A 23,311-nucleotide genomic window follows, 5' to 3' on the forward strand; every position below is an offset into this window, starting at 1 on the left:
CCTTACCTTTTCACTCAGGGACAAATCCATGGTATTTGATACACCATGCTGAAGACAGGATCCAAATGAACAGAAAATTAGCCGCAAAGCTAACTCGCACTGGCTGCACTCCGTGAGGTTCTGCAGTGCTGCACAGATGGGATTTCTAGCTGGCTGCAGAAGGTTCTGTCCTGTGATATATTTCAAAAACAAACAACCCCAGAAAATAATGAGTATATTTATATTAAGCATATTGTTCTTGGAATTACTATCAGAGCAGTTTATCTTTTTCTTTATTAAATTTATGACACAAAACCAGCTTTAATTTCCTTTGAAACCTTACATTTTGGGGGCTTTTAATTTAATACAGACTCCCATTTTAGTTTAAAAACCAGAAATATGTCATCTTCTTGGAAAGGTTCTAATGGATCCTAGTGAATAGCGGCAGAACTCCTGTGCCGAAGTGCAGGCTTTGACAACATACTCAAGCTTGCATGGCTGAATGGTAGCAATTACCATCCAAATTGGTGTCTTCTGTGCTGAACCAAGTTATACCCCTAGAATATGGGTTTAAGTGGAACATCTAGGCACCTATTTAAAAAATTATGAGGTAGTCATGCTTGTGTAGGTTTCATTTAAACCTGATGTTTTCTAGTGGTCTGGTTTTAGTGTGGTGAATCTGCCATCATGATACCTTTAATAAATGCACAGTTTGCCAGGCTCGTAGAGTCCAAAGGATACAGCTTGTTCTCTGAAAAACAGATAAATACACATCAGCAGTGTGCCAAGATCTCAGCAACACTATGAAGCCTGAAAGTACCTTAAAAATATTCCACTTCAGGGACAGTACATAAAATATAGACACATGAACTCTAAGAGCCAAGACCGCTATTTTTAACCCTGCCTAATCAGAAATTATCTTCTAGGAGGGAATATCTCTTCAAATGCACAAAGGAATACAAACCAACGTTTTTCAGTAACTACTTTGTGTGTAAATTCCTTTATCTTGATGAGACAGTCAACATAAATGCTTCATCTGTGAAGGTAATAAATATTTTCAGGTCAATCGAATAAGCATATCCCTTATAGGTAGATTGAGCACTGGGCAACAGTATTCGGAACTATACGCTTTTTAATACACCAATGACATGTTAGGAAAGAAAGCATTTACATAACTATTAAAAATAAATAATTCTAAAATATTTAGTGCTTCTTTTAGAGAGCTGGAAGTGTCTTTTTCAGCACCTACAACATTGTAGAGTTCTATTTATAATAGTTGAAAATTTCAAAAAGTTGTGTGTATCTACAATACTATGTAATACAAGGACAATAATTTTAGAATAAGCTGAAATTCATCTTGATAAATTCCTGTCTCCATTAGTGGCTACCTAGTATATCTAGTGGATACCTAGAAGTATCTAGTACCTAGTCCTAGATATCTAGTGGATATCTAGAAGATATCTAGAGAAGATCATAAGAACGAGTTTATAGTAACACTTCTCCAGAGCATTCTTCATGTCTTCAGGTATTTGTCATTCAGATTGTTCCTGAACCAGAACAAAACCCGAAGTCATCTTTACATTCTATCCCCCCCAATGGGTAGTTCTTCCATGAGTTTGTCTAACTGAGATTTCTGCAGTGATAATTTCCACATACGTGCTGAATTATATTCCTGGACAAAAAATTGATACAAAATACAGATTTTTATATTGAGTCAATGTTCAGGAAAGTGAGTTTACCACAGACAGGCAGAAGAGAAGAAATAGTTTCATATGCAACTGGAAGAGCTATCTGTGGATCAAGAACTATCCCATCTTCATTAAAGAAGTCATCATAAGTCCACTCTTCATAAGGATCTTTATCTCCTCCAAAAGGTGTTGTCTAAATAAGAACAGTAAGAGGTACACACAATAAAAAGAGCAGCAAATAAGTCTACTAACAAACCAAATGTTGTAAGAGATTCCAGTCTTCGAATACAGGAACAGAACATGACTTTCTATCTGAAAATGGATTCTACTGTACTGCTTTTTGTTAAATGGGCGGTAGCATTAAATACATTTCCTACTTAGAGTAGCCACATTTCCTTTAATGTTGCAGTTACTTAGTTGTACAGCCAAAATGCATTCTTAATTAATTTAGTGGAATCTTTCATGAACATTCTTGGCCATTTATTACAAGCAAATATTTTTCAAAGGGATCATTTTTCTAGAAAAATAACATTCAGTGCATAAATATGCTTGCCTGGCCACTTTGATCTATTCCACTCAAACTCTAAGAGTCCATTCATTTCAAGTAGCCTAAAGCACTACCTGACCTGAACAAAAAACAAAGATGCTATTCAAGAACTTGATCCATTTTAAAGTTTTACAAAACTGTTGGAAATGCCCTCACATAATACATGCATTTAAAAATCAAACCCTTCCTGCCATATCTTACCTATTTTAAAAAAGAAAAAAAAAAAAAAAGCTTTTTTAAAAGTCAGCCTCTATGCTCTCTAGCAGTCCTGGCAGCAGCCATTAATAAAATCTCCAATATTTTCAGTCACATTAGCAGGATTTATTACACATAAGTGGAGAATGCTACTTGTGGCACACCTGCACTGCTTTTAGTACTCAAATCACTTTACAATTTGTGCTGAAGTACACATGTATTCAGGGAAATTTTTATTTCTAGAGCTGTGTGGGGTTTTTTTGTTGTTGTTTGCTTTTTAAACAAGCTGATTAAATATTGCTGGAGAAATGGGAGAAAAAAAATGTACGTACAGTGAACACTATTCAGTCAAGATATTACATACATTAAAAAAAAAATTGTTAGCAGAAAATACCTTTGCTGTAAATCCATAGTTTTCTATTTGGCACTGTCTGTAAATTTCCTTAGCCGCCAAAGTATATTTACATAGTTCCAGAGAATCTAGTAGTAAATCTGTAGAAATATTAAAATCATTAGCATACTATAAATGGAAGGTTCATATGGCCTATTAAAAGGAAACAATTTTTTGTAGCACCTATTTTTACGGAGGCATATATAGAAATTCACTTTGTTTTCATCTGTATTAAATACTGTTTGGAAAGTTGAATTCCCAACATGAAGACAAATAAATAATATCAATTACCTGGACTACACACTGTAGCTGCTTGGCAAGCCATTTCATAGATTACTTCTGGAAGATTCATATCATTAGGAGTGATCATAGCAACATCATCTGCCAACATATGACAAAGCCTTTGACACGCTAAAAACAGCAGCTTCCCCGTTTCTTCATTAGAGTGATTTTCATAGAACTCCCTATTAAAAAAATGGATGTTAAAAATTTAAAAAATATAGTCCTTAGGGCTTTTACTTAAGGCCACTTTCTGTTCTAATTATTTAATTCTCTTTTACTTATTTCAGCTATATGACTCACTACAACTCAAACTTCTGTGAAGGAAGTGAAAAAATATAATGGAGCTTATCTTAGAGATATATATATACTCTGAAGCACATAAGACACGTTGATAATAAAAATATATATTTAACATTTTTATCTGATCTCTTTAGAGGGGAGGTGGTAGTGAGTTTAAATTATCTGACAACATAAGCAGAGACCAGCTAGAAACCATGACATGGTATGTACAGTCAGTGTACAATAGTTTTCTTCTCTCTGTGTGAGCCAGGGACCTCTCATAGTGGTTATTTAATATGGTGCCTTTCTTTTCTCACCCTATAAAAGTGCAGGGAATCTTTTTACTTAGTAATCATGTCATGGCAAAAACCAATGGCAATTTTCAGACAACAACCTAACTCTACACTCAACGTTGCATAGAAGCATATTGCTTAAACACTCATTTTTAGAAAAAAAAACAACCCAAAACAAAAACAAACCCCCCTTTCCTTTGGCTTTACACCTGCTTCTGCAAAGTATCAGAAGTTGTACAGAAAAATCCCATTAAAATTTATAATCTTGAAAATCTCTGCAGTTTTACCTGCATATTTTTACAGCATCCTCAACTTTTCCAGCATCTAGTGCTCTCAAGGCTAGTTTTTCTCCCAGTTCTTGCTCTGACCTTTGCAGGAGCAAAGCCAGCCTATACAACCTTGATTCAGTAGAACGCTTCCTGGTTTTACTGTCTTCTGATTTATGATTCTTTGTCTGCACTTTTCTAGACTTTGACAGAGATGTGGCAGCTTCATAAGCTCTTATGTGGTTCTCAAGAAGACTAGACATCAGTGAAGGATTCCTAAATTCTTCAACTGAAAGAAAGGTATCAAAATCTTCCTGCAACAAAAAAAATAAGATTATATATTTGAATACATGTAACCTCCTTTAAAGGTGTTTGGTTTGGGTTTTTTGTTAAAGTGTTTTTATTTTCTGTTTCATTCTTAGAAGAGGAATACTTTCAGTACATAGTTGACTTCACTAGTTTCTACTAATTACTGATTTATGTAATAAATTAGAGAATTTCACTGGGCAGTAGGTAAGCAAAATAAAAAAACCTGAAGGATATTCCATACTCAAATGCTGTATTAAATAACTTAAGTTTACAAACCATAATAAGATCTTAATAAATTATTACAGCATTGTATCATGAAACCTTTAAAGTGTTAGCAATTACAGCTTTTGGGAGAGTATCTAATTTTTTGGTTTAAATAGACAACTAGGTTCTAGTAATTGGGAACTTTCCCATGCACTATTTAAATTGCTAATTAGCCTTAGAATCTCTTTGAAGTCAATAAAGACAAGCTTTCCACATAAGTTGTAAATACAATTAATTTTTAATATCATCCATGTTATAAGAACAATTGGAATAACTACAGTAAATCAAAAGCAGTTTGAACCTATAAAAATACCTACCTGCAGGGCAGCAAGTGTTTCAAACATTTTTAGGTTTGCTTCACATTCATCTTTCTTCAGAGGATTGTCTGTCGGAGGAGAAAAACAATTACTTTCTGACTCCGTTTACAAACAAAAATGTAAGATTTTTAAAGTTGTAGCTTACCTTTTTGAATGCTGAACTGGAATTTAAGGATTTCCACGAGTGTCTTAGTCATAAACATTTGTGTTTTGTGCTGCAGGAAAGGAAGAGGTTGATGATTTTTTGGTCAAAATGTTGCCAGTCACAGACAGTAGCCCACAGGCCTCCACTCTCTTAAAACACTATGCAATGCTCTACATGTCTTAAGCAACAATTATTGAGTCTAAGATACAACCAGTTGAAAAGCAAGGGAACAGAAAGTTATTGTACATATGCATCCTTTATAGACACACCAAATATTTTATAGCTGTAGTATGTATGCACTCCACAGTCTGCTAATTCTCACAGGAGTTCTGAAAATATTCACACTTCTCCCTTCGTTCTTCCTTCCCTTGTCCAGAATAACTCCCTAAAACAACCATTAACAAAAATTCTCCTCTGTGCTTGCAAGACAGTAAGGTGTACTGTCAACTGTGAAGCTTCAGCTACTTTGCTGCCTGGCAAAGCCACACATACAGTTTTTAAAAAGGAACTTTTACAAACAGCTAAAGAAAGAACTGGAAAATATGTAGGACTGGAGGTATAAGAAGGCAGTGGGATTTAGAAATCATTAATTGAATTCAGCTAGCCATGCCACTGTGTGGAGATGCCTTTAAAATTACACAAAATAATTGTATAGTATACAGAATCAGAACAAACGAGATGGAAGAGGCTTCAAGAGGTTACCTAGTCCAACCTCTTGCTCAAAGCAGGACCAGTTCATCATCCCCTTTTGCTGAAGACAGTTTTTACATTTGCATGTTCTACCTTTTTTTTAAGCATCTGGGTAAGAATAGTATTTAGAATAATTCGTGCACACACTTTATGATGTGAAATGACTTGGTACCTCTTCAGAATCATCTGTTTTATTCTGTAACACCAGCGTTCCCCACAGAGTCAATCTCTCTGCAACTTTCTCAGCTTCAGCAGGAGTCAGAGATTTTAACAAAGTCAGAGATTCCTCTCCCTGAAGAGACGTTTAAAAAAAAAAAGTAAATGAGAAATAATCAAAAGGTCATTTTCTTTTGGAAAAGCAAAGTTATATGTCCTTGCTTTGATACAATGGTTGCATGATGGCCAATTGGGTAAGAGTAATCTTCTGCTGATGAACTTGAAATATCTTTATAAAATACATTTACTATGACATGACTTCCTTAAACTCCCTGAATAGTTTTCGCTAAATCTATGAGGCTTTCAGTAAAAACTATGTGCTTACTCACTAAGGGTTATAACAGGCAAATTAAAATGCAGTTTTGTTTATCGGCAATTATGCAACATTTTAAAAACAGTATGATTATCAAGAATACCATGTGTTAATAAGGCAGAACAAATGTTAACATGAGAAACACTGTTTTTCAGGGGAGTTAATTTGATACCTTCAATCAAAAAGCCTCCTTTTCTTCAGGTCAAAGAGATACCAATAACATACCCAGAGACAACCAAAGGGTATAAAGATAATCACACCTACTATAATGTAGCAAAGTTAAACATTTCTAGTTAGGATATCAGTGTAATTTAAAGATAACTTCAGGGTTTTTTGCAAAACTAGGGCTTGAAATTAACTTGGAAGAAAACTTCATAATAATAGATGATAGTATTGCAAGACAAACATTCAGGTGCTCTCAATGAAAAAAGGGGCAGGGCTGTACCCATGTGGGGTATCATTGCATTAGAAGAAAGCATTTCTCAAAAGGGATAATATTTTTTTTTTAAATTTCTGTTGGCAAGAAAGCAACTTGCCCAAAACCAATTCTAGCAAAAACAGTATGTGAAAATATGTAGACTTCAATCCTAAACTTGTCTTGTATGTTGTGGGTCATAATTTTCATTGTTTTTTGCCACAAATGAAGGATGGCTCATGATGTTTAAAACTCTGACAAAAGTCTCATTTTCAGTGTTGAGCATAGGCAGTTATGTGTACAATTAATGATTTTAAAATAAAATTTATATGTAAACCGTGTATAAGATTTCAGCACATAGTACAACTTGCCAGTTTTTAAAATAGGCCTCAGTGTCTTTAAATTCTGAGATCAACATGAAGTAGTTTAGTACCCTTTCTTTATCAATCAGGTCTATCATCCTCAGAACATAGACTTCCACAGTGGGCAACATGTATGCTGCTACAATTTTCAAAGCATCCTCCAAGGAAGTAGGGGTATCTTGTTTAAGAATGTATTTCACTAGCCTCTGTAAAAAGAAAAAAGATAATGGACTTTAGTTTGTTGATGTAGAGAATAACAAAGGAAGTCGTTTACACACACTTCTGCATTGTAATCATACTGCTCGTACCAAACAAGTTACCTAGAAGTTTAAAACTTGATTAACACGTAACTGGGAGAAGATAGACCTTGGGGAAGAGAATCATCTGGGAACTCTCAAAATTCAGGGGATTCATCTGGCTTCACAGGATGACAAAAAACTTTCTCAGAAATACTCATGTTTCCCCCCTGCTAAAGAGAGTGTGCTATAAAATGAAAGTATGTATTCAAAAAAATTGCTAAATATTGTTCACTGTGACCTTAGGAGAAATCGGATCTGAAATCTTGAGAGGATTTGGCCTTCCATTTTATTAGTTTCTTCTTTTCTTTCCCACCCCCCTTACAGAAAGCATTATATGACCAATGCTGTGCTAATTAGGTTGAGCTAAGCTAATCCACTAATTCTTTAAAAAACAGTGGGCTTTCAGGAAAAAACATGTCCCAACAGGACAAGAAAAATGGGTACTGGTAACAAGTGGGAAGTACCAGTTGCTAAGATTTTTTGAAAAGTCTGGCTTCTAATAGCCCATGAAAATACATACACGTAACTGTAGGGGTTTTTGTTTAATGGAATTAAGAGTAATGCTGATCACTTACCATTATCATCTGCTTGTCCTTTAAAAGATTAGTATCTCTTATCCCATAGGCTCGTAAAAGCTTCTTCATCTCCATCAGCCGGTAACTTTCCTGCAGTAGCTTTACTCTATGGACAAATTAAGACTATTAATCAATCTGCTACCTATAGCTATGTGATTTAATCACCATACTACATCAGATACACAGTATTCCCCTCCCTGCCCCCCCCCATTCTAATTGAAAGTACACATAAAACTGAGGTGTAAACTGGATTTTGCCTTACTTGACATGATTCATTTCCAAATGCTGTTTTACCAGTTGCTCCACTGCTGCACTCCATGGTACCATAGCACCATGCATTATCTGTAGAACTGCATCAAATTTCAGCTATAAAAAGAACATAAAGAGCTTACTTTTCAAAATAAGTTACAAGGTAATCTCTTGAAGTATTGTTCACATGTGATTGATTCTGAAACTACAAACAAGGAGGGGCTGGTGGGGAGTGTGAACCTCAAGGGCAGTCTTGGCTGTAGTGACCATGAACTGGTGGGAGTTCAAGATGGTGGACCTTAGGAGAGCAGACTCTGACCTCTTCAGGGATCTGCTTGGTAGAGGACCATGGCATAAAGCCCTGGAGGGAAGAGGGGCCCAAGAAAGCTGGTTAGAATTCAAGGATCACCTCATCCAAGCTCAGGAGCAATGCATCATGACAAAGAGGAGTTCAGGTAAGAATGCCAGGAGTAACAGTGCATGGGTGAACAAGGAGCCCCTGGACAAGCTCAAAGATAAAAAGGAAGCCTGTAGAGGGTGGAAGCAAGGACAGGCAGCCTGGGAGGAACACAGAGAAACTGTCTGAGCAGCCAGGGATCAGGTTTAGGAAGGCCAAAGCTCTGATAGAATTAAATCTGGCCAGGGACATCAAGGGCAACAAGAAAAGCTTCTATAGGTACATCAGTGATAAAAGGAAGACTAGGGAAAGTGTGGGCCCTCTCTGGAAGGAAATGGTAGACCTGGTTATGCAAGTTATGGAGAAAGCTGAGGTACTCAATGACTCTTTTCTGTCTTCAGTGGAAAGTGCTCCAGCCACACTGCCCAAGATGGGCTGCACCAAGAGCAGTGTGGCCAGTAGGTCAAGGGAGGGGATTCTCCCCTTCTATTCCACTCTTGTGAGACCCCCCCCTGCAGTGCTGTGTCCAGCTCTGGGGGCACCAACAGCAGAAGGACACGGACCTGCTCAAGCAGGGCCAGAGGTGGCTTGGGACTAGATAATCTTTAACATCCCTTCCAACCCAAACCATTCTGATTCATTTAGACATTTATTTTCTGGCCCTACCTCTACTTGCATCAAAAGTGTTTGTTACCATAATATGATATGCTTAGGTTAGGTTAGAAAATGCTTATAGTAATTTATGATGCTGCAGACCTTGACTTTCATACATATTAAAATCGGTGAGTTTTCCATTTGATGACATCAAAACTACAATTAAATTGTCAAGCAAAGAACATCACATGGGAGAAGATTACTAAAACAGAATAAAAAGACAGCATACTACTTGTTCTTCCTCATACCACTCATGTAAAGATGTACTCATATGCTTATGTAAAAATTATGTTCCATTCTGAACTGACGTGTTAGAGCCACTTGTTGCCCATTTTGTAAAATATACTTACATCTGTATCAGAGATGCAGTCAATGACAGCTATTGCCTTTGCCTCCCATGCAGTTTCAAATACTGAAGTAGACCGTGTGCGACAACGTTCTAGCAAATCCTGTTTATTTTGATAAAGATTATTAAGATATTTGAATTCAGAAAATATATTAATAGCTTATAAACAAAAATTAAAAGTTTTTTGGACATTAAGGGACAGATTTGGCCATCTTGCCTTGTATCTGTAAATACCTTATTACTGAAATAGTAACTATCAATAAGTTCGTTGAGAGGAGTAAGCTAATCTTAAAGCTGGTCCTAAAATTCAAGGGTAAATAAAAATGGTCGTCAGATTTGTTTTCTGCTTGCTCATATTTAAATAGCTTTCTTCAAAGGAAAGAAAATATGGATACCTTTATATACTGTAGGAGAAGTTCATCCTTTTGTAGATTATGTTCACACAGGTAGGGTTTTATAAACTTCTCCAAAATGGAGGGAACAAGTTCTGGTGCCAAAATTTTATCAAACATGCGAAACACAATAGTATTTGCATTTTCCTAGGCAGCAAGTGGAACAATGCCATGTTAGAACATCACACGTTAGTACCTGATCCTTTACATCTCTAATAAATAATTCAACATCCAGTGTCCAATGAAATAATTTGAATGATTTCAATAACTAGCATCCTTCTTTGGCTCAAATAAAAGCTTTCTTTTACAAAGCCCCTTCTTGTTCAGTTGTACTTCTAATTTCTCTGTTGCTCATGCTTGCTCCACAATACATCACCTGTAATGAACTGCAAATCATGGAGTTTAAGCTTTACCTTCTCATAGTATCTTGTCACATTATATATTTATATCCACAGTTGAAACAAAATTTATTACAAACACAACATATCAAATAGTCTTAGCAGCTTATGAACATGTTTAACCAACTAATCCACCAGGATTCCTCTTCTGTCTGATTTTACATCACATGCTATGAGATTTTTTCTCTTTCTCAGAACAATCCACTATTCAAAAGCACTTTTTGAAGCATCTGCAGAATTACCTTTTCAAAATCACAGAGTGCCAGCCTGCAGTTGTATTTTCTGTACAGCTTTATCAGTTCTTGTAAATCGTTTACCAGCTTCTTTAACCTATGTACCTCTTCACAGTCACCACATCTCTGAAACAGTGTTTAGAAGTGAAATGTTAGAAGATTTGTTAAAATCTTCAAGACTGTTAAGTGCTGTCATAAACAGGAAAAAACAAATTATTCTCCACATCTCTGGTATAAGACAATGGTGGTTGACTTACAATGCAGCCAGGAAGATTCTGGTAAGAATTAAGAAAAGAGTATTTCTAAATATAAAGACAGTGATGCACGAGTAGATCCTGCACAGGGAAGAGGGATGAGCATTTCATTCACTGAAAGCCTTAAGGACAGGTAAGATGAACAGCTAGGAACAATGTACCTACAGCTGACATTGTCTTTGGAGTCAGAACCCTGTTTTTCTTGTGATTTTCCAAGAAACCTCCAAACAATTTTTGATGGCATGAGCTCTTGAAGATTTTTATAAATATACACGTTGAACTGTTTGTTACCTTCATATGGCATGCAACAAAGAAAATCAAGCACATGTTGAAAAGGGGGACTTAGAGTGAATTATCTTCTTTCCATTACACACTTCGAACGTGGGATTCAGCAGTTTAAGACAGGAGATCTAACTAACATAAAACATCAACATTTCCAATTACTAACATGCACAGCTGGTTAGCTTTGTGCTTTTCTGAAGCTCCACATTCATACCACCACTTTTATGGATGCCACTATACCTAGGATATATAGCACACACAATTTATTTGTATTTGTATAAATTCAGTACTCATAACCTTAGAGCTAGCTGATTTTTAATATCTGTTTTCTCCAGGCCATAACACACAGCGAATCACAATTGATCTCTAAAAATTTCAACAGAGGTGAGACATGTTTCTAATTTAAGTTCATACGGAGTATCTTTACTGAACTGTTAAAGGGTATTAATCTTGCACTGACTTTTTTTTTAATTTAAATCTTTAAACCCAAGATTGGAATTCCATTCCTTCCTTTCATGGAATTAAGTCAGTCTTCACCAAAACCAATAGTGACATAATTATCATCCATTCCAACTCTAGCACAGAGCATACTTTCTGAAGTCTTTTAGTAGCAAATCCTTATATTTGCCACATTTCTTACCAAAGGAGTCCACTGGTTAAAAGATGTCAGTCCCATTTCACCTTGATTTTTACTCGTAAAAAAAACCTCTGCCATTTGGAGTCCATTTTCTGGCCAGTTTGCCTGTCCAAAAGAATTGATATTAGCAAACTATATTATACATATAGAAATACAAGACATGCAAAGTGTCTGCAGCATGACCTACCTTATCAGTTAATTCAAGGTTTCGAGCACCTTGTTCCAGCCATTTTGCTAATATTTTCTGAAAAAAAGTCATAAGTAGAGTTATACTATCTATCAAAGCAAATTTGCCATTAGAAATTTGTTTTAAAAGATATCATTTAAAATATAAACTGTAGGGAAAAGAATCCCTTTAAAAGACAGAGGAACGAGGTTCTGACATTCAAAACCAAAACTCTGTAGGTCTGACTATAAAACTGTCTTAGCCTGAGAAAATTACATTTTGCATTTATTAAGTTGGTCTTACCTGTCCCTTTGGCACGACTCTTCTTAAGAAAGGGATCACAACATTTTTAAGCCACAAACATAGCTCCTTCAGAGGAACAGTGAAATGGATGGCATTAAGCAAGTTCTCCAGCATTTTCTCATCAAAGCTGCTTTCAAAATCTGCCTAAAATATTAAAGTAGAACAGTTACAGATATATCGAGTATATGTTTATCTGATACTTTGTAAAGCTGTTTCACTAACAGGAAGAAGCAATAGATTTCACAAATACAAAGAGAAAATCTTAGTAATCATGAACAGGATTTAAAAAAACATCTATCTCCCTGTTCAGAAAAACTAGAGCTTGGCCATCTTAAACAAGACCTAACTGAAGCAATTTCTTTGCAAATTATGGTGGCAGGATCACGTTCTATTACTTTAGGACCTGGAAGTCCTGCACTAGAGAATACAGTAGCCCATAGCCACTATTATGAATGTGTCATTCAGAGTAAGGAGTCCATGTGATTATTTTTAAGGGATTTTAAGGTAGTCAGCAAACGTCCATTTAAAAATTCTGAGAACTGTGCTTGCAAGAAAGTAAATGTACAATTATAACCAGCACAGAATAAATCTAAGAACAGTCATCCTTCAAACCTAGAACTATCCATTCTGACATCAGAAATACCAGCTTATTCCTAAAGCAGTAAGATGTTCAGCCTTCTCAGGAGCTAGGTGAATCATTATGATAACAGCTGAGATTCTGCCATAGATCTTCTTTGAGGAGATGTAACTACACTGGTCTGATTCTGTTAAATAAGGCTGGAAAATTTAAGAGACTTAACATCCTCCATACATACCAAAGAGATGTCTATGCCATCTCACCTGATGCCTAAGCCAGAGGTACTGTGCACAAGATAAATTTCCTTCTTCTAGCTCAAGAAGGATGTTCTTGAAAATGTCTTTGTTATTCAAGAATTCTGTCCAAGCAATACCACTAGAAGCAAGAAGAGGAAAAGAAACTGTTATTGTTAATATGTCAATATTAAAGGAGCTGTGGGGAGGAGAACCTCAAACCTTTTCTAGACAGTACTCTGTGACGTAAGAGACAACAGCAATGCTAGATTGTGTGTGCATAAAATCATACCCCCTCCTATGTATGTTAAACAAACAAACAAAAAAATCCATACAAGATAGCACATGTGCAACAGATAATATATGTTTTCAACATAGAAGATGGGAAACTTCAGGAAGAGAAGGGTCTAAAGTTTAATGAACTCAAATTAAAAAAAAAAAGAAAATCTTACTTTCAATGGCACATACTTAACCTTTAGAGTTAAATTTACTTTAAATATTAACAAACAGAAACAAACCTGAATTTCTCTAGTCCAAAAGCTCCATAAAAAGTTGTAAGCCTTGCCTGAGCTCTCAATACCTGAATGCAGACAAGAGATTTAAGGTCAATATCTGGTTTGCCAAACAATGGTACTACATGGTTAGAATAACTATCACAGCAAGGAATGATGGAGAAAAATACAGACTTTTCAAGAACTTCCATTACTTACATACATAAGTTTGTTTAATAAAGTATTAATCCAAAATTTCAATTGTGTAAATACTTTACACTGATTCTCCTTGAAGGTGAATGAGAACTGTTCAGTATACAACAAGACTAAATAAGAAAATTAAATACCTAAAACACTTAAGAAAAGCACTTCTTCCTTAGATTTCTGGAGCATCTGAAAATTAATCTTTCTGACTGAAATAATCGCTTATTTCTGAAACCTGTCGTTACTGTGATTCTCTTTCATACTATAAAATATAATCTTGTTTAGACTTCTTAAAAGTTTGACAGGAGTACAGTTTTTAAAATCCTACATCACAATTGTTTATCATATGATAGTGTGGGACCAAGTAGTTTGTCCTCACCTCAATTATGGATACTGGAGCCCCATCAGATGATGGAGCAGTGGTTCTATCATCTTTCTTCAAGATCTGAAACAAATACATGAAAAGGTTTATCTGACAATTAAGTATATGTAGAACATGCCAGACACTGCTACGAATTTAATAAAGACACAAGCAAAAACTTACTACCTCTGTAAACTGGAGTTTTTATTTTATAATGTTAAGAGTCTCACTGGATTTCTACATGTATGCAGGATCAGACAGATAACGTATCTCTCTGATTCTGTTTGATAAGGCAGGAAAGACTAAAAGAATAAAACCAAAAAATGTGACATATTTGGAGCTTTCAGTCCTCAAATTAATATTTAAAAAGTACTTAAAAAGACTACTGCTCAAAACCAAAAACCTGCTTTCTGATGCAAAAATAAAACTATAAGCTCTTTTTTGCCCTTAAGCAATTACAAGAACAATGTTGGAACAGGCCTTGCTTCTTTTTCATGTTTGGTGATGTACAATTTATAACACATTCACTTTTTGAATGACTGTAACTGAAGATGTCCCCCCTCTCGAGTTGTACAGAACCGTGCAATAGTTAAACAGATAAAACCCCTTACTCTGAGTTTAGCATAGTTCAGCATTTCTTGAGTGGTTTCATACAGTGGCCATGGAGCGTTTATGCAGTAATCCACAACAAATTGGCTATCCTGTTGGCAAAAGGAAACAACCGAAATTAATTCCAAGCTCCTTCGTAATTTTAATCACTTTGTTAGAGAGAGTAGAAATAAAAACATACCTGAATTTTTTGCAAATTTTCTTTGGTTTCATTGACAAGATCCAGCCAGACTTCACGATCATAACTCCCAACAGAAGCTGAAGCTAGTTTCTCTAATATAGTGTTTGCTTTTACTTTGTATACAAGCTGTTTATAAAAAAAAAATACCAGTTTTCTATTTGATGCCATTAAGTTTTAAGCAGTCTTCAACTGAAAAACTATACACTTCCATTCACAATGTTTCTGAGATAAAGTGTGTGTATACACATTGAATGATTTCATTACAGAAATGGATTTCCAATTAATCTCTAACAATTGTGATATCTTTTGATCTCACCAGCTAAGCCATATTTTTAATTTAAAAAAACAAAACAAAAAGCAGAGGAAACGTTAAAATGGCATTATTTTAATAAATCAGTTAACGAAGCCAGACTATGTGTTAATAAACGCATGTGAAATTTCTGTTTGGTTTTTTTTAGCAACACTGTTTCCTGCTACTTAAAGGGACAGATGTGCCTTCTCCTGATCCAGGCAGCACTTATTTTGACCAAAAGATGTACTTCTGCATCGCTTCCCATTGCAAGGTTCATTAATTATTGTAAATAAAAACATAGCTCACCATGTAGTTGTCTAATATTGAACCAGCTTTCAAGTATAGCGAGTTGTTTCATAAGGTAACATTCCACTATATTTGTAACATTTTTAATGGACTATAGGGCAAGAACCTTACTCATACTAATTAATCTCCAAATGTCTTTTATCAAGAACAGACAACTTACCTCAACATCTAGTCCAAACTGAATAGCAAAATTCTCTGCTTCAGTGAATTTGTGTTTGTGAAGTAAGCGACTTAGTCTAGGAGTGAAATATATTGAAGTAGTATACTTTAAGTTACAAACCACAGATTAAAAAAAATAGAATAATTAAACAGTGTTTCATGGAAACTAGTACCTATTTTCTGGCAAGGCTTCAGTTAAACTCCTCATCACAACAATAGAAACTGGGCCTTCAGAGGGTCTGAGGACGAGAGGGAACTATGTGAGTTTATCAGCTGTGAAACAGCTGTATGTAGAAGTAATTTGCCATTTTTATATAATAATGATCTAGTAAGAAACAAAACATTATCTTACATCTGATGTCTTTCATGAATTCCTTCCAAGAAGTAAATTGTATCCTGTAGCATGCAATAACAGAAAACATTAAGTGGTAAGGGAAATCAGTCATAAGAAAGCACAACAGTAACGCATTACGTGTTTCTTAATCTCGAAACAAACCACTGCTTTTCTCTCAGATAAGTTTGTTGTTTTTTTAAAATGCTTATCATGTTATCGCCTGGATAGTTTCCACCATCTAAAATTTCTGAGGGCCTTAACTGGAACAGCCTGAAACCACTCTGCTATCACAGCTGAATTACCATCAGTACACTCTCCACCTGAGTCAATCATCGTCCCAAAATGACACACTTTCTTTTTGCCCAAGCCATAAGCAGGTCACACTGTGTTCATCTTCACGTCTCTTAGAACCTGATCTCTGTGCTACATTCCACACAGGCAATACGCCTTGGCATTTCCCACACTGACTTTATCATCTCAGATCAAAGCAAAGGGATGTTATAGCCATTATTTTCTTCACTATGTAGCTGCATATATGATCTTTTCTGCCAAGTGCTTCATACAAGGCAAGCCATTTCATCACCTCTGCATTTTGTTGCATGGCAGATCCAGAGCTTACTGCATTCACTTTCACATTTCCAATGAGGAGCTACCGCTTAGACTTCTGACTTGGAATCCTCTCACATACCCACTCCACCAGTCTTTATAACGTTACTAATTCATAAAGGTCTTGCCATTTTTGGACCTTCTTTTGTTAAAGTCTTTATAAGGAAGCAGTTTAAACAGTAAAAGAAGTAGTTCTATCATCTGAACTTAATCCCAAATAAATTCAGAGCATTCTTCTCTGCTAAGAGAATTTAAAACTTCATAGAGCTTTTAGCCGTAACAGCAGCAAGAACTGGCAGTAGTATTAAACATTGTAATAGACCTGGGCCTAGAATTAAACTATTCAGTTTGCTATATATCGTATCTTTTTCTCCATCCTTTGGGAACATCGCTTAATCTTTCTTTGTACAGCTCCTGCACAGTTTCTAATACAAGTTGATTTTAATCTAACAAGAATAACTCTTTAATAATTGTATATATTAAGACAACTATATTTCTTCAAACAACAACAACAAAAAATAATCTAAACATACTGTGCCAATCCCACTTTGAACAAGTGAAGAAACAATAGATACTTCCAGAGAATAGAGCAGTTGCATAGTGGGCAATGCAAAAACCATTAGACTTCTCATCTATAAAAAAAAAAAAAAAAAAAAAAAGAGTAAACCAAACAACAAGTCAGAATTTTTTTCCTCATACACTGGTGACAGAGTGATGTTTGCAGGATCACTTCTGGATTCTCATGGAGTTAGATGGAAGACACTATTTTTATCAGTTTTTATGAAAAAGCAGACCTCTACAATTTGAGAAAGTTTAATGAAGTTTTAGATGTTGCCTCTATATATAGGCCTATTATATGTAATTATACAGGTTTAATTTTTAAAATTATATAATGTTTATCCTGGGGTTCTATTTCAGTTAACTCCACTGACTGTGCACAGAGGTAGAAACTGTACACGGAGCAGATACTGCTCTAAAGACATCTGTGAAGGTGTTTAAGACAATAGTAAACTTCACTGCTCTCTCCTATCTGCCTACTATTAAAAACAAACAAACCAACCCCAAACAATCCATAAAAAACCCAAAGAGCTGGGCATCTTGCCCTGGTCACCACCATAAGACATCAGATTGTCCCTCACTCACTATATTCTAATATATAGGTGGTCACATTTCCATTTTGACTTTGAGTTCCTGAGAATTCCGTTTGCTCAAAATATTTATCTATCTCTTTTCCTTTTTTCCCTCCCATCCTTTTTTCTGTGAGTGACTGCACAACAATTGAGGAACAGAACACAGATTGAGAGGTTATACCTGTTTGTTATCCGGTATTGTCATGACTATCAGTTTAACATTGGCAAGCCTTTGACTACAGAACAAGAGAAAAAAGCAAAATACAATCTATAAGTCTTACGTTAAAACTGAAATATTCTTGCTCCTGAATTTTTGAAAATTTAGTTTTTCAAACCTGGTACAATCTAAAATCCTATGACACACTCAAAAATAACAATGTTTTACCATGTAGAGGACATACATTTAACTTCTGACATTTTTAAGCTTTTCAGGTGGTTCTGGTTATTTTTTTAAACTAGCACAGAGCAATGGAAAGAGCCAAGAGTCTTGTCTTCTAATCTTAATGGCCATTAATTTTTTTTTTTTTCATTTTAGCCAGTACACACATCTGCAGATTTTGGCTTCTCCATCTGTAGAATGAAGATCTTGATCTTACTGTGTATCTGAAAGAAAGACTAGCTTTTCTATAACATCAAACTTGTAAGCCATATTATACACCTTATTTTAGACAAGCATTTCCTAAATGATAGAGGTTACCTGCAAGATTCCTTAGCAGTAACACCAGATAAACCAAGAAAAAGCAGAAAACACCAAGGTTTTCTTTTCTACAACACAGGCCTAAGGATACCTACAGTCCAACAATTTTGTCCTACTAACTAGAAGGCTTTTAAAGATTTCTAAACATTCACCAGCACAGAAAATCAAGTGTTTGTGGCACATTTGCTGTAACAACAGACAACAACTCCCTTTTCAGAACTGGTGCTATAACGTTTTACTTACCATACAACTGGAGAAGAATCTGACTCTGTACTTAGAAGAAAGTCTTCAATATGTATTAAAGGCCAATCCCAAATTAGAGTAAGAGAAGAAACATCCCACATGCTTAAAATATTCTAGATTAAAAAAAAAAAAAACAGATATGGATTTCATATTTTCTTCACATAAGACAGTTTTTGGCTTGTTTTGAGCAGAATATGAACACATTCCATAGCTTAAATAATGACTAGGAGCAGGATAAAAAGAACACAGTAAGATCAAGATCCTCTGTAAATATATGCATGTTTATTTTACAGAAACATATTTTAAAGGTATTACTTTAAAAAAAATAATTTATAAGCTGGTTTAAGAATGTTGTAAAATGAAGACTAAACTAAATCATTACACATACCTCTGTATCTAAAACAAACAGCAGATTGTCAAGAACTTGAAGTTTTGCTGCATCTAAAAAATAAAATAAATTTATTATTTTTCTTAGGAAATGTATTTGAAGCAAAAATGCATTAAAATGTACAATCAAGCATTGGAAACCTACAGATGTTTAACCTCATGGACCTTCCTAGGACTGTGAGAAGTTTAGCTTAAACAGAATTGTGATTTATATATCCAAATTAAACCCAACAATTTTTGAAGCATGCACCTTTACCAGAAGTTTTCCATTCGGTATACACGTATTTATTAAAAAACAATGAAATAACTGAAAATGTCGTAGCATTTTCTGCAGTTAAATATGAATTCTACACTTCTCTAGTAAAAGAAAAAAACCTCTCTTCGTTACCTGTGATCAGACTTGAATCAGCAAAGCTTCGAACAGACACCAGGTTGTTGGTAGTGTCTACCTCCCATTTGGAGAGCACATAATCACCTTTACCCTATTAGTAAAGGCAGAGTAAAGTGGGGTTATACATCAGAAATTTGGCCATTGACAGGTGTTCTTCCACAATTGCTCTTCAGTTTCAAAAGCTGCAAAACTAACTTAAACTTTCTTCCCGGTAAATGTCGATGTTCAGAAAAATACATTTAATTTTTATTGTAGTCTTTTTCCTTTCTCCTTTCAACTGGCCTTTACTACAGTAATTGTTACAGTCAGCAGTCCCCAAACATTTTTGGCTCTTCTAAAAACATGCCATATTTCAAAACATCCACTTTCCATTCTCATGGAACATAAAACCTGAATGAAACTGAATCTACTAAGAAAAATTGCATTGAATTCAACAGGCTTCAGTCAATGAACTCAGAAAACTTGTTTCTAGTCCAAAACAACATTTCAAAATATGTCTATATTTTAATTTTTATTAGTTCCTGTACTTAATTCATGCTTAAGGGCTTTGTTCATTTGGGACCTTATTTGTTAGTTTGGCAAGCCTTTGTTGAATGTGAGCCTGATTGGAAGACTCTTGCTAACTCTGGCTTTGTCTCTGAAATCAAGGATGAGACTAAAACTAGACTAGCTTGTCTAGGAACCACAGTGATATCCTAAGGTCATGTGACCAGAGTGAAAATATTTCCCCCCCATCCATCATAACAGAGCAAGTTGTGAAATTACACTAGTTATTTCCTTACAAGAAAGACTATGGATAGACTGCACAACTGATAACCTTTAAATTTACAGTGAAGGAAATGAAAGACAAAAAGTCTTAGTGCAAAAAGTTTATCTTCTTTTTCAACCAGCTAGAGACAAATTTTGTTGTAGATCAGAAAACACCATCACTGATCATAAAACAATAGGTACAGATTCTTAGTACTCACCCCAATTATTAGATGGATTTTGTTCATGGAGTTACTGATCACAAAATTCTGACAGCCAAGGCTGTGATACTCTTTTGTGGACATGAAAGCTGTCTTTATCTGTCCTTGCAACTTGTGAGGGTGGAAGATGAAGGCAAGGCAAACAAAAGGGGAAGAAAAAAAAAAGTAGTTTATACAGTCAGTGGATAAAACCTTGAACTGCTGACTTCACCATGTACCAAAAAAGTAATAATCACAATTATGAGTTGTAACAATATACTGAGAAGTAATGAAATGTACAAAGTTGTGTTACAAACTCTGCACTCAACCCATGTTACAAGTTAGCAAGTTATTTCTTACTTTCTTTGCCGTAATCATATCCATCTTGTCAATTGCTACATTAAAAAAACAAAAAACAAAAAACAGTGTTAAATTAACTTTTAAAAAATTTTTAAAAAGCCACTGAACGTCATATAGGGTAGTTTAATTCTAACCTGACTATGCTGAAAAACATTTTTGCCAGGATCTTTGACAGGGTCTATGTCTATTGATCACAGTATTGAGTTACAGAAAATTAATAACTATACTTATACAGCATTAAAATTTACATTATTCACAATATGCTTCAGCTCAGCTAAGACTGATTATAGCTTAAAATCCTGCTTCCATAATATTCAGTACTCTCTCTAAAGCAGTGACTTAGACAAACGTAAGCTAAAGGAAGTATTGGAAGAAAAAAAAAAATATTACAGAACTAGTTGTATATCGGTTTCCCTTTAAAAACAAAGATTATATAGAAAATCCCAGCTCAGTATCTTATTCCCATTAAAAAGATGCATGGAAAAGCTTTTTTAACACACCTCTTCCTGTTCAACTGGAAATCCCAAGTGGTTTGTAAATCATCTTACCTTCCTGCGTTTTAGCAAGTGGGAGACACATAATGCAGAAAAATCCATTGCTTGTGAGAACAAACATATGATAAACACCTAAAAAAATTCCAATACAAATATTTCAAACTTAAGTATTCGAGTGTAACTAAAGAGACCACTTGCTTGTAAATACAACAGTGAAATAACTGGCAATAAAAAATCGATTAGACTATTTTTAAACAAAACTTCTGTCACCTTCAACAAAGAGTGGAATAAGTTTGCACATCTCAGAGTTTTGTTTGAAATTTTGGTTTTTGTATGCATCCCTCAGACTGCAAATTCTGTTGTCATGACAAAACTACATTTAAATACATTATATTGTGACAGAACAAGACTAGGAGCTTATAGAAGAACAGGAAGTGCTAAAATCTGAAGTCAGAGAGAATGAGAGAGAAGAAATCTTTCCTTTTTGAGCATTTTCATATGCTTAGCACAGTCTCAAAAGAAAGAGGCATTGTGTTCTGAATGTTTGTTGTTTTCTGTGACATTTGTAAAATAACTAACGAGAACTAAGTATCTTTACAGGAAAGCATTAAAAGTGCATTTAATGTGTACATTACAAAGTAAAGCTGTATCTGATTATTTATTTTCTAGACTCCCTGAGAGATATTAAAGAGAAACAAAATCGCAAAAATTGAGACAAGGGGGGGAAAAAAAAATCAAACTCTTACCTGCAGCAGCATTATCTTTTTCAATAAAGAGATTTAAGTAAGTCTTTTCCCTTGAAGATTTTTCAACCAAACTCTAAAATAGAATCAACATAAAGACTGTTATCTTGTATTTTATACAAAAAAATGTATTTTAAAAAACGACTGATCATCAGATCAAACTTTAAACTTTTTTCTTTCATCAATAACTGTTCTTGTTTATACATGCCATTCCTAAATATATTTTCCTTATTTGTTACTTACAGGAACACGTGTCCCTTTAATCTGTTTGTTCAAACTAGAAGATGTGTTCAAAACTCAAGAACGTTTATATTTTGATATTTGGAAGAAAGGAAAAAAACAACTCAAAATCTGAAAACAAAAGTTTTTCAACAAAGTTAGAAAAATTAAGGTACCTTAGTTAGCAGGGTTTGTTTTGATGGTATGTGAATAACATGAAAATTGCCACTTCTCTCACCGACCACAAGAAATTGTTTTTCTTGACACATACCAACTACATCCACATTAGTATCTGAAAAGTTCCATGGCAAATGTCAAATATTAAGATTTGTTTTCTATTAGTAGACATTCATATTTGAAACACAGGAACTGGACAATAGTGTCCCAGATTTCTTCAAAATGATTTATTTTGATTAAACAAAGTACAGGAAAGGGCATACAGGGAGTGGGTTTGGTATCCATTATTCCCATTTCAGTGAAAAGTTAGGAAGCATTCTAATTAAATTGCACAGAACTACTCAATTATATACAGAACCAGCAATCATTTTTTATTACTTAGGTATTTATTGTAATACTTCCTTTCACAGGCTAGTTAGACAAGCAAATTACTTGCTGTATTTTCCTATACAAACCTAACATATGTTTTAAAAGTCAGTTTTAACCTCCAGTGGAATTCCAGAGGAATGAACTTACCAAACTGAATGTGCATCTGAAGAGACTGCCCAGTACTGTCAAGAAGTGCCACCGATCTGTCAACAACAATAATACTGCCATCCCTTGAGTTGCATGCGTACAACTGCGGATTAACAGAGACCTAGGAAGGAAAAGGTTGTTATATATAACTAAAACAGTTCAGAAAATAAGACAGAGAAGCTCTGGTAATTATTAAGAAAAAGAACAATACAGTTTTGATGAAGTCTACCTTTTCTGAAGATGTGATTTGAAGTAGCGTATCCACTTGGTACAATGCGGTTCCACATTCATGTCCTAAACCTATAGGAAGGTGCTCATTCCTTGTGTCATCATTTGCAAGAAGTTCAATATCGTCCCACATGTTTACCTATGACAAACATTTAAGGAACTTATTGTAAGCTTAAAAAAAGTTATATGATCACACACGAATTACTGATTTTATCATTCTATTGTGATTCTGCACTTAGGAGGAAGGGGAGTACAATAACCCTCCTAGAGGCAAACTGCGTGTTTAGAAA

The 23,311-nt window shown here is 34.9% G+C and overlaps 1 protein-coding gene across 1 annotated transcript in view; it reads right to left on the bottom strand.

The window, feature by feature from the left end:
* The window catches only part of KNTC1 (kinetochore associated 1), a 40,617-nt gene extending 17,463 nt beyond the window's left edge, over nt 1-23,154 (bottom strand). Inside the window, exons 1-38 of the mRNA XM_074921545.1 lie at nt 23,023-23,154; nt 22,794-22,914; nt 22,277-22,392; nt 21,885-21,957; nt 21,193-21,270; nt 20,645-20,679; nt 20,306-20,416; nt 19,335-19,428; nt 18,948-19,000; nt 18,560-18,672; nt 17,801-17,855; nt 17,023-17,121; nt 15,902-15,945; nt 15,723-15,788; nt 15,551-15,626; nt 14,793-14,918; nt 14,614-14,703; nt 14,021-14,086; nt 13,465-13,526; nt 12,977-13,088; nt 12,137-12,280; nt 11,855-11,911; nt 11,671-11,772; nt 10,504-10,620; nt 9,867-10,010; nt 9,476-9,574; nt 8,088-8,191; nt 7,826-7,931; nt 7,023-7,157; nt 5,818-5,937; nt 4,956-5,025; nt 4,811-4,878; nt 3,942-4,234; nt 3,092-3,264; nt 2,804-2,901; nt 1,719-1,860; nt 674-730; nt 7-170 (exon numbers count right to left, since the gene is read on the bottom strand). Coding sequence (XP_074777646.1) covers nt 7-170; nt 674-730; nt 1,719-1,860; nt 2,804-2,901; nt 3,092-3,264; nt 3,942-4,234; nt 4,811-4,878; nt 4,956-5,025; nt 5,818-5,937; nt 7,023-7,157; nt 7,826-7,931; nt 8,088-8,191; nt 9,476-9,574; nt 9,867-10,010; nt 10,504-10,620; nt 11,671-11,772; nt 11,855-11,911; nt 12,137-12,280; nt 12,977-13,088; nt 13,465-13,526; nt 14,021-14,086; nt 14,614-14,703; nt 14,793-14,918; nt 15,551-15,626; nt 15,723-15,788; nt 15,902-15,945; nt 17,023-17,121; nt 17,801-17,855; nt 18,560-18,672; nt 18,948-19,000; nt 19,335-19,428; nt 20,306-20,416; nt 20,645-20,679; nt 21,193-21,270; nt 21,885-21,957; nt 22,277-22,392; nt 22,794-22,914; nt 23,023-23,154 — 3,915 coding nt within the window. The remainder of the gene's footprint in view (nt 1-6; nt 171-673; nt 731-1,718; nt 1,861-2,803; nt 2,902-3,091; nt 3,265-3,941; nt 4,235-4,810; nt 4,879-4,955; nt 5,026-5,817; nt 5,938-7,022; nt 7,158-7,825; nt 7,932-8,087; nt 8,192-9,475; nt 9,575-9,866; nt 10,011-10,503; nt 10,621-11,670; nt 11,773-11,854; nt 11,912-12,136; nt 12,281-12,976; nt 13,089-13,464; nt 13,527-14,020; nt 14,087-14,613; nt 14,704-14,792; nt 14,919-15,550; nt 15,627-15,722; nt 15,789-15,901; nt 15,946-17,022; nt 17,122-17,800; nt 17,856-18,559; nt 18,673-18,947; nt 19,001-19,334; nt 19,429-20,305; nt 20,417-20,644; nt 20,680-21,192; nt 21,271-21,884; nt 21,958-22,276; nt 22,393-22,793; nt 22,915-23,022) is intronic.
* Between the last annotated feature and the right edge of the window lie 157 nt (nt 23,155-23,311).

Source organism: Athene noctua, chromosome 17, assembly GCF_965140245.1.
Source record: "Athene noctua chromosome 17, bAthNoc1.hap1.1, whole genome shotgun sequence".
Lineage (NCBI taxonomy): Eukaryota > Metazoa > Chordata > Aves > Strigiformes > Strigidae > Athene > Athene noctua.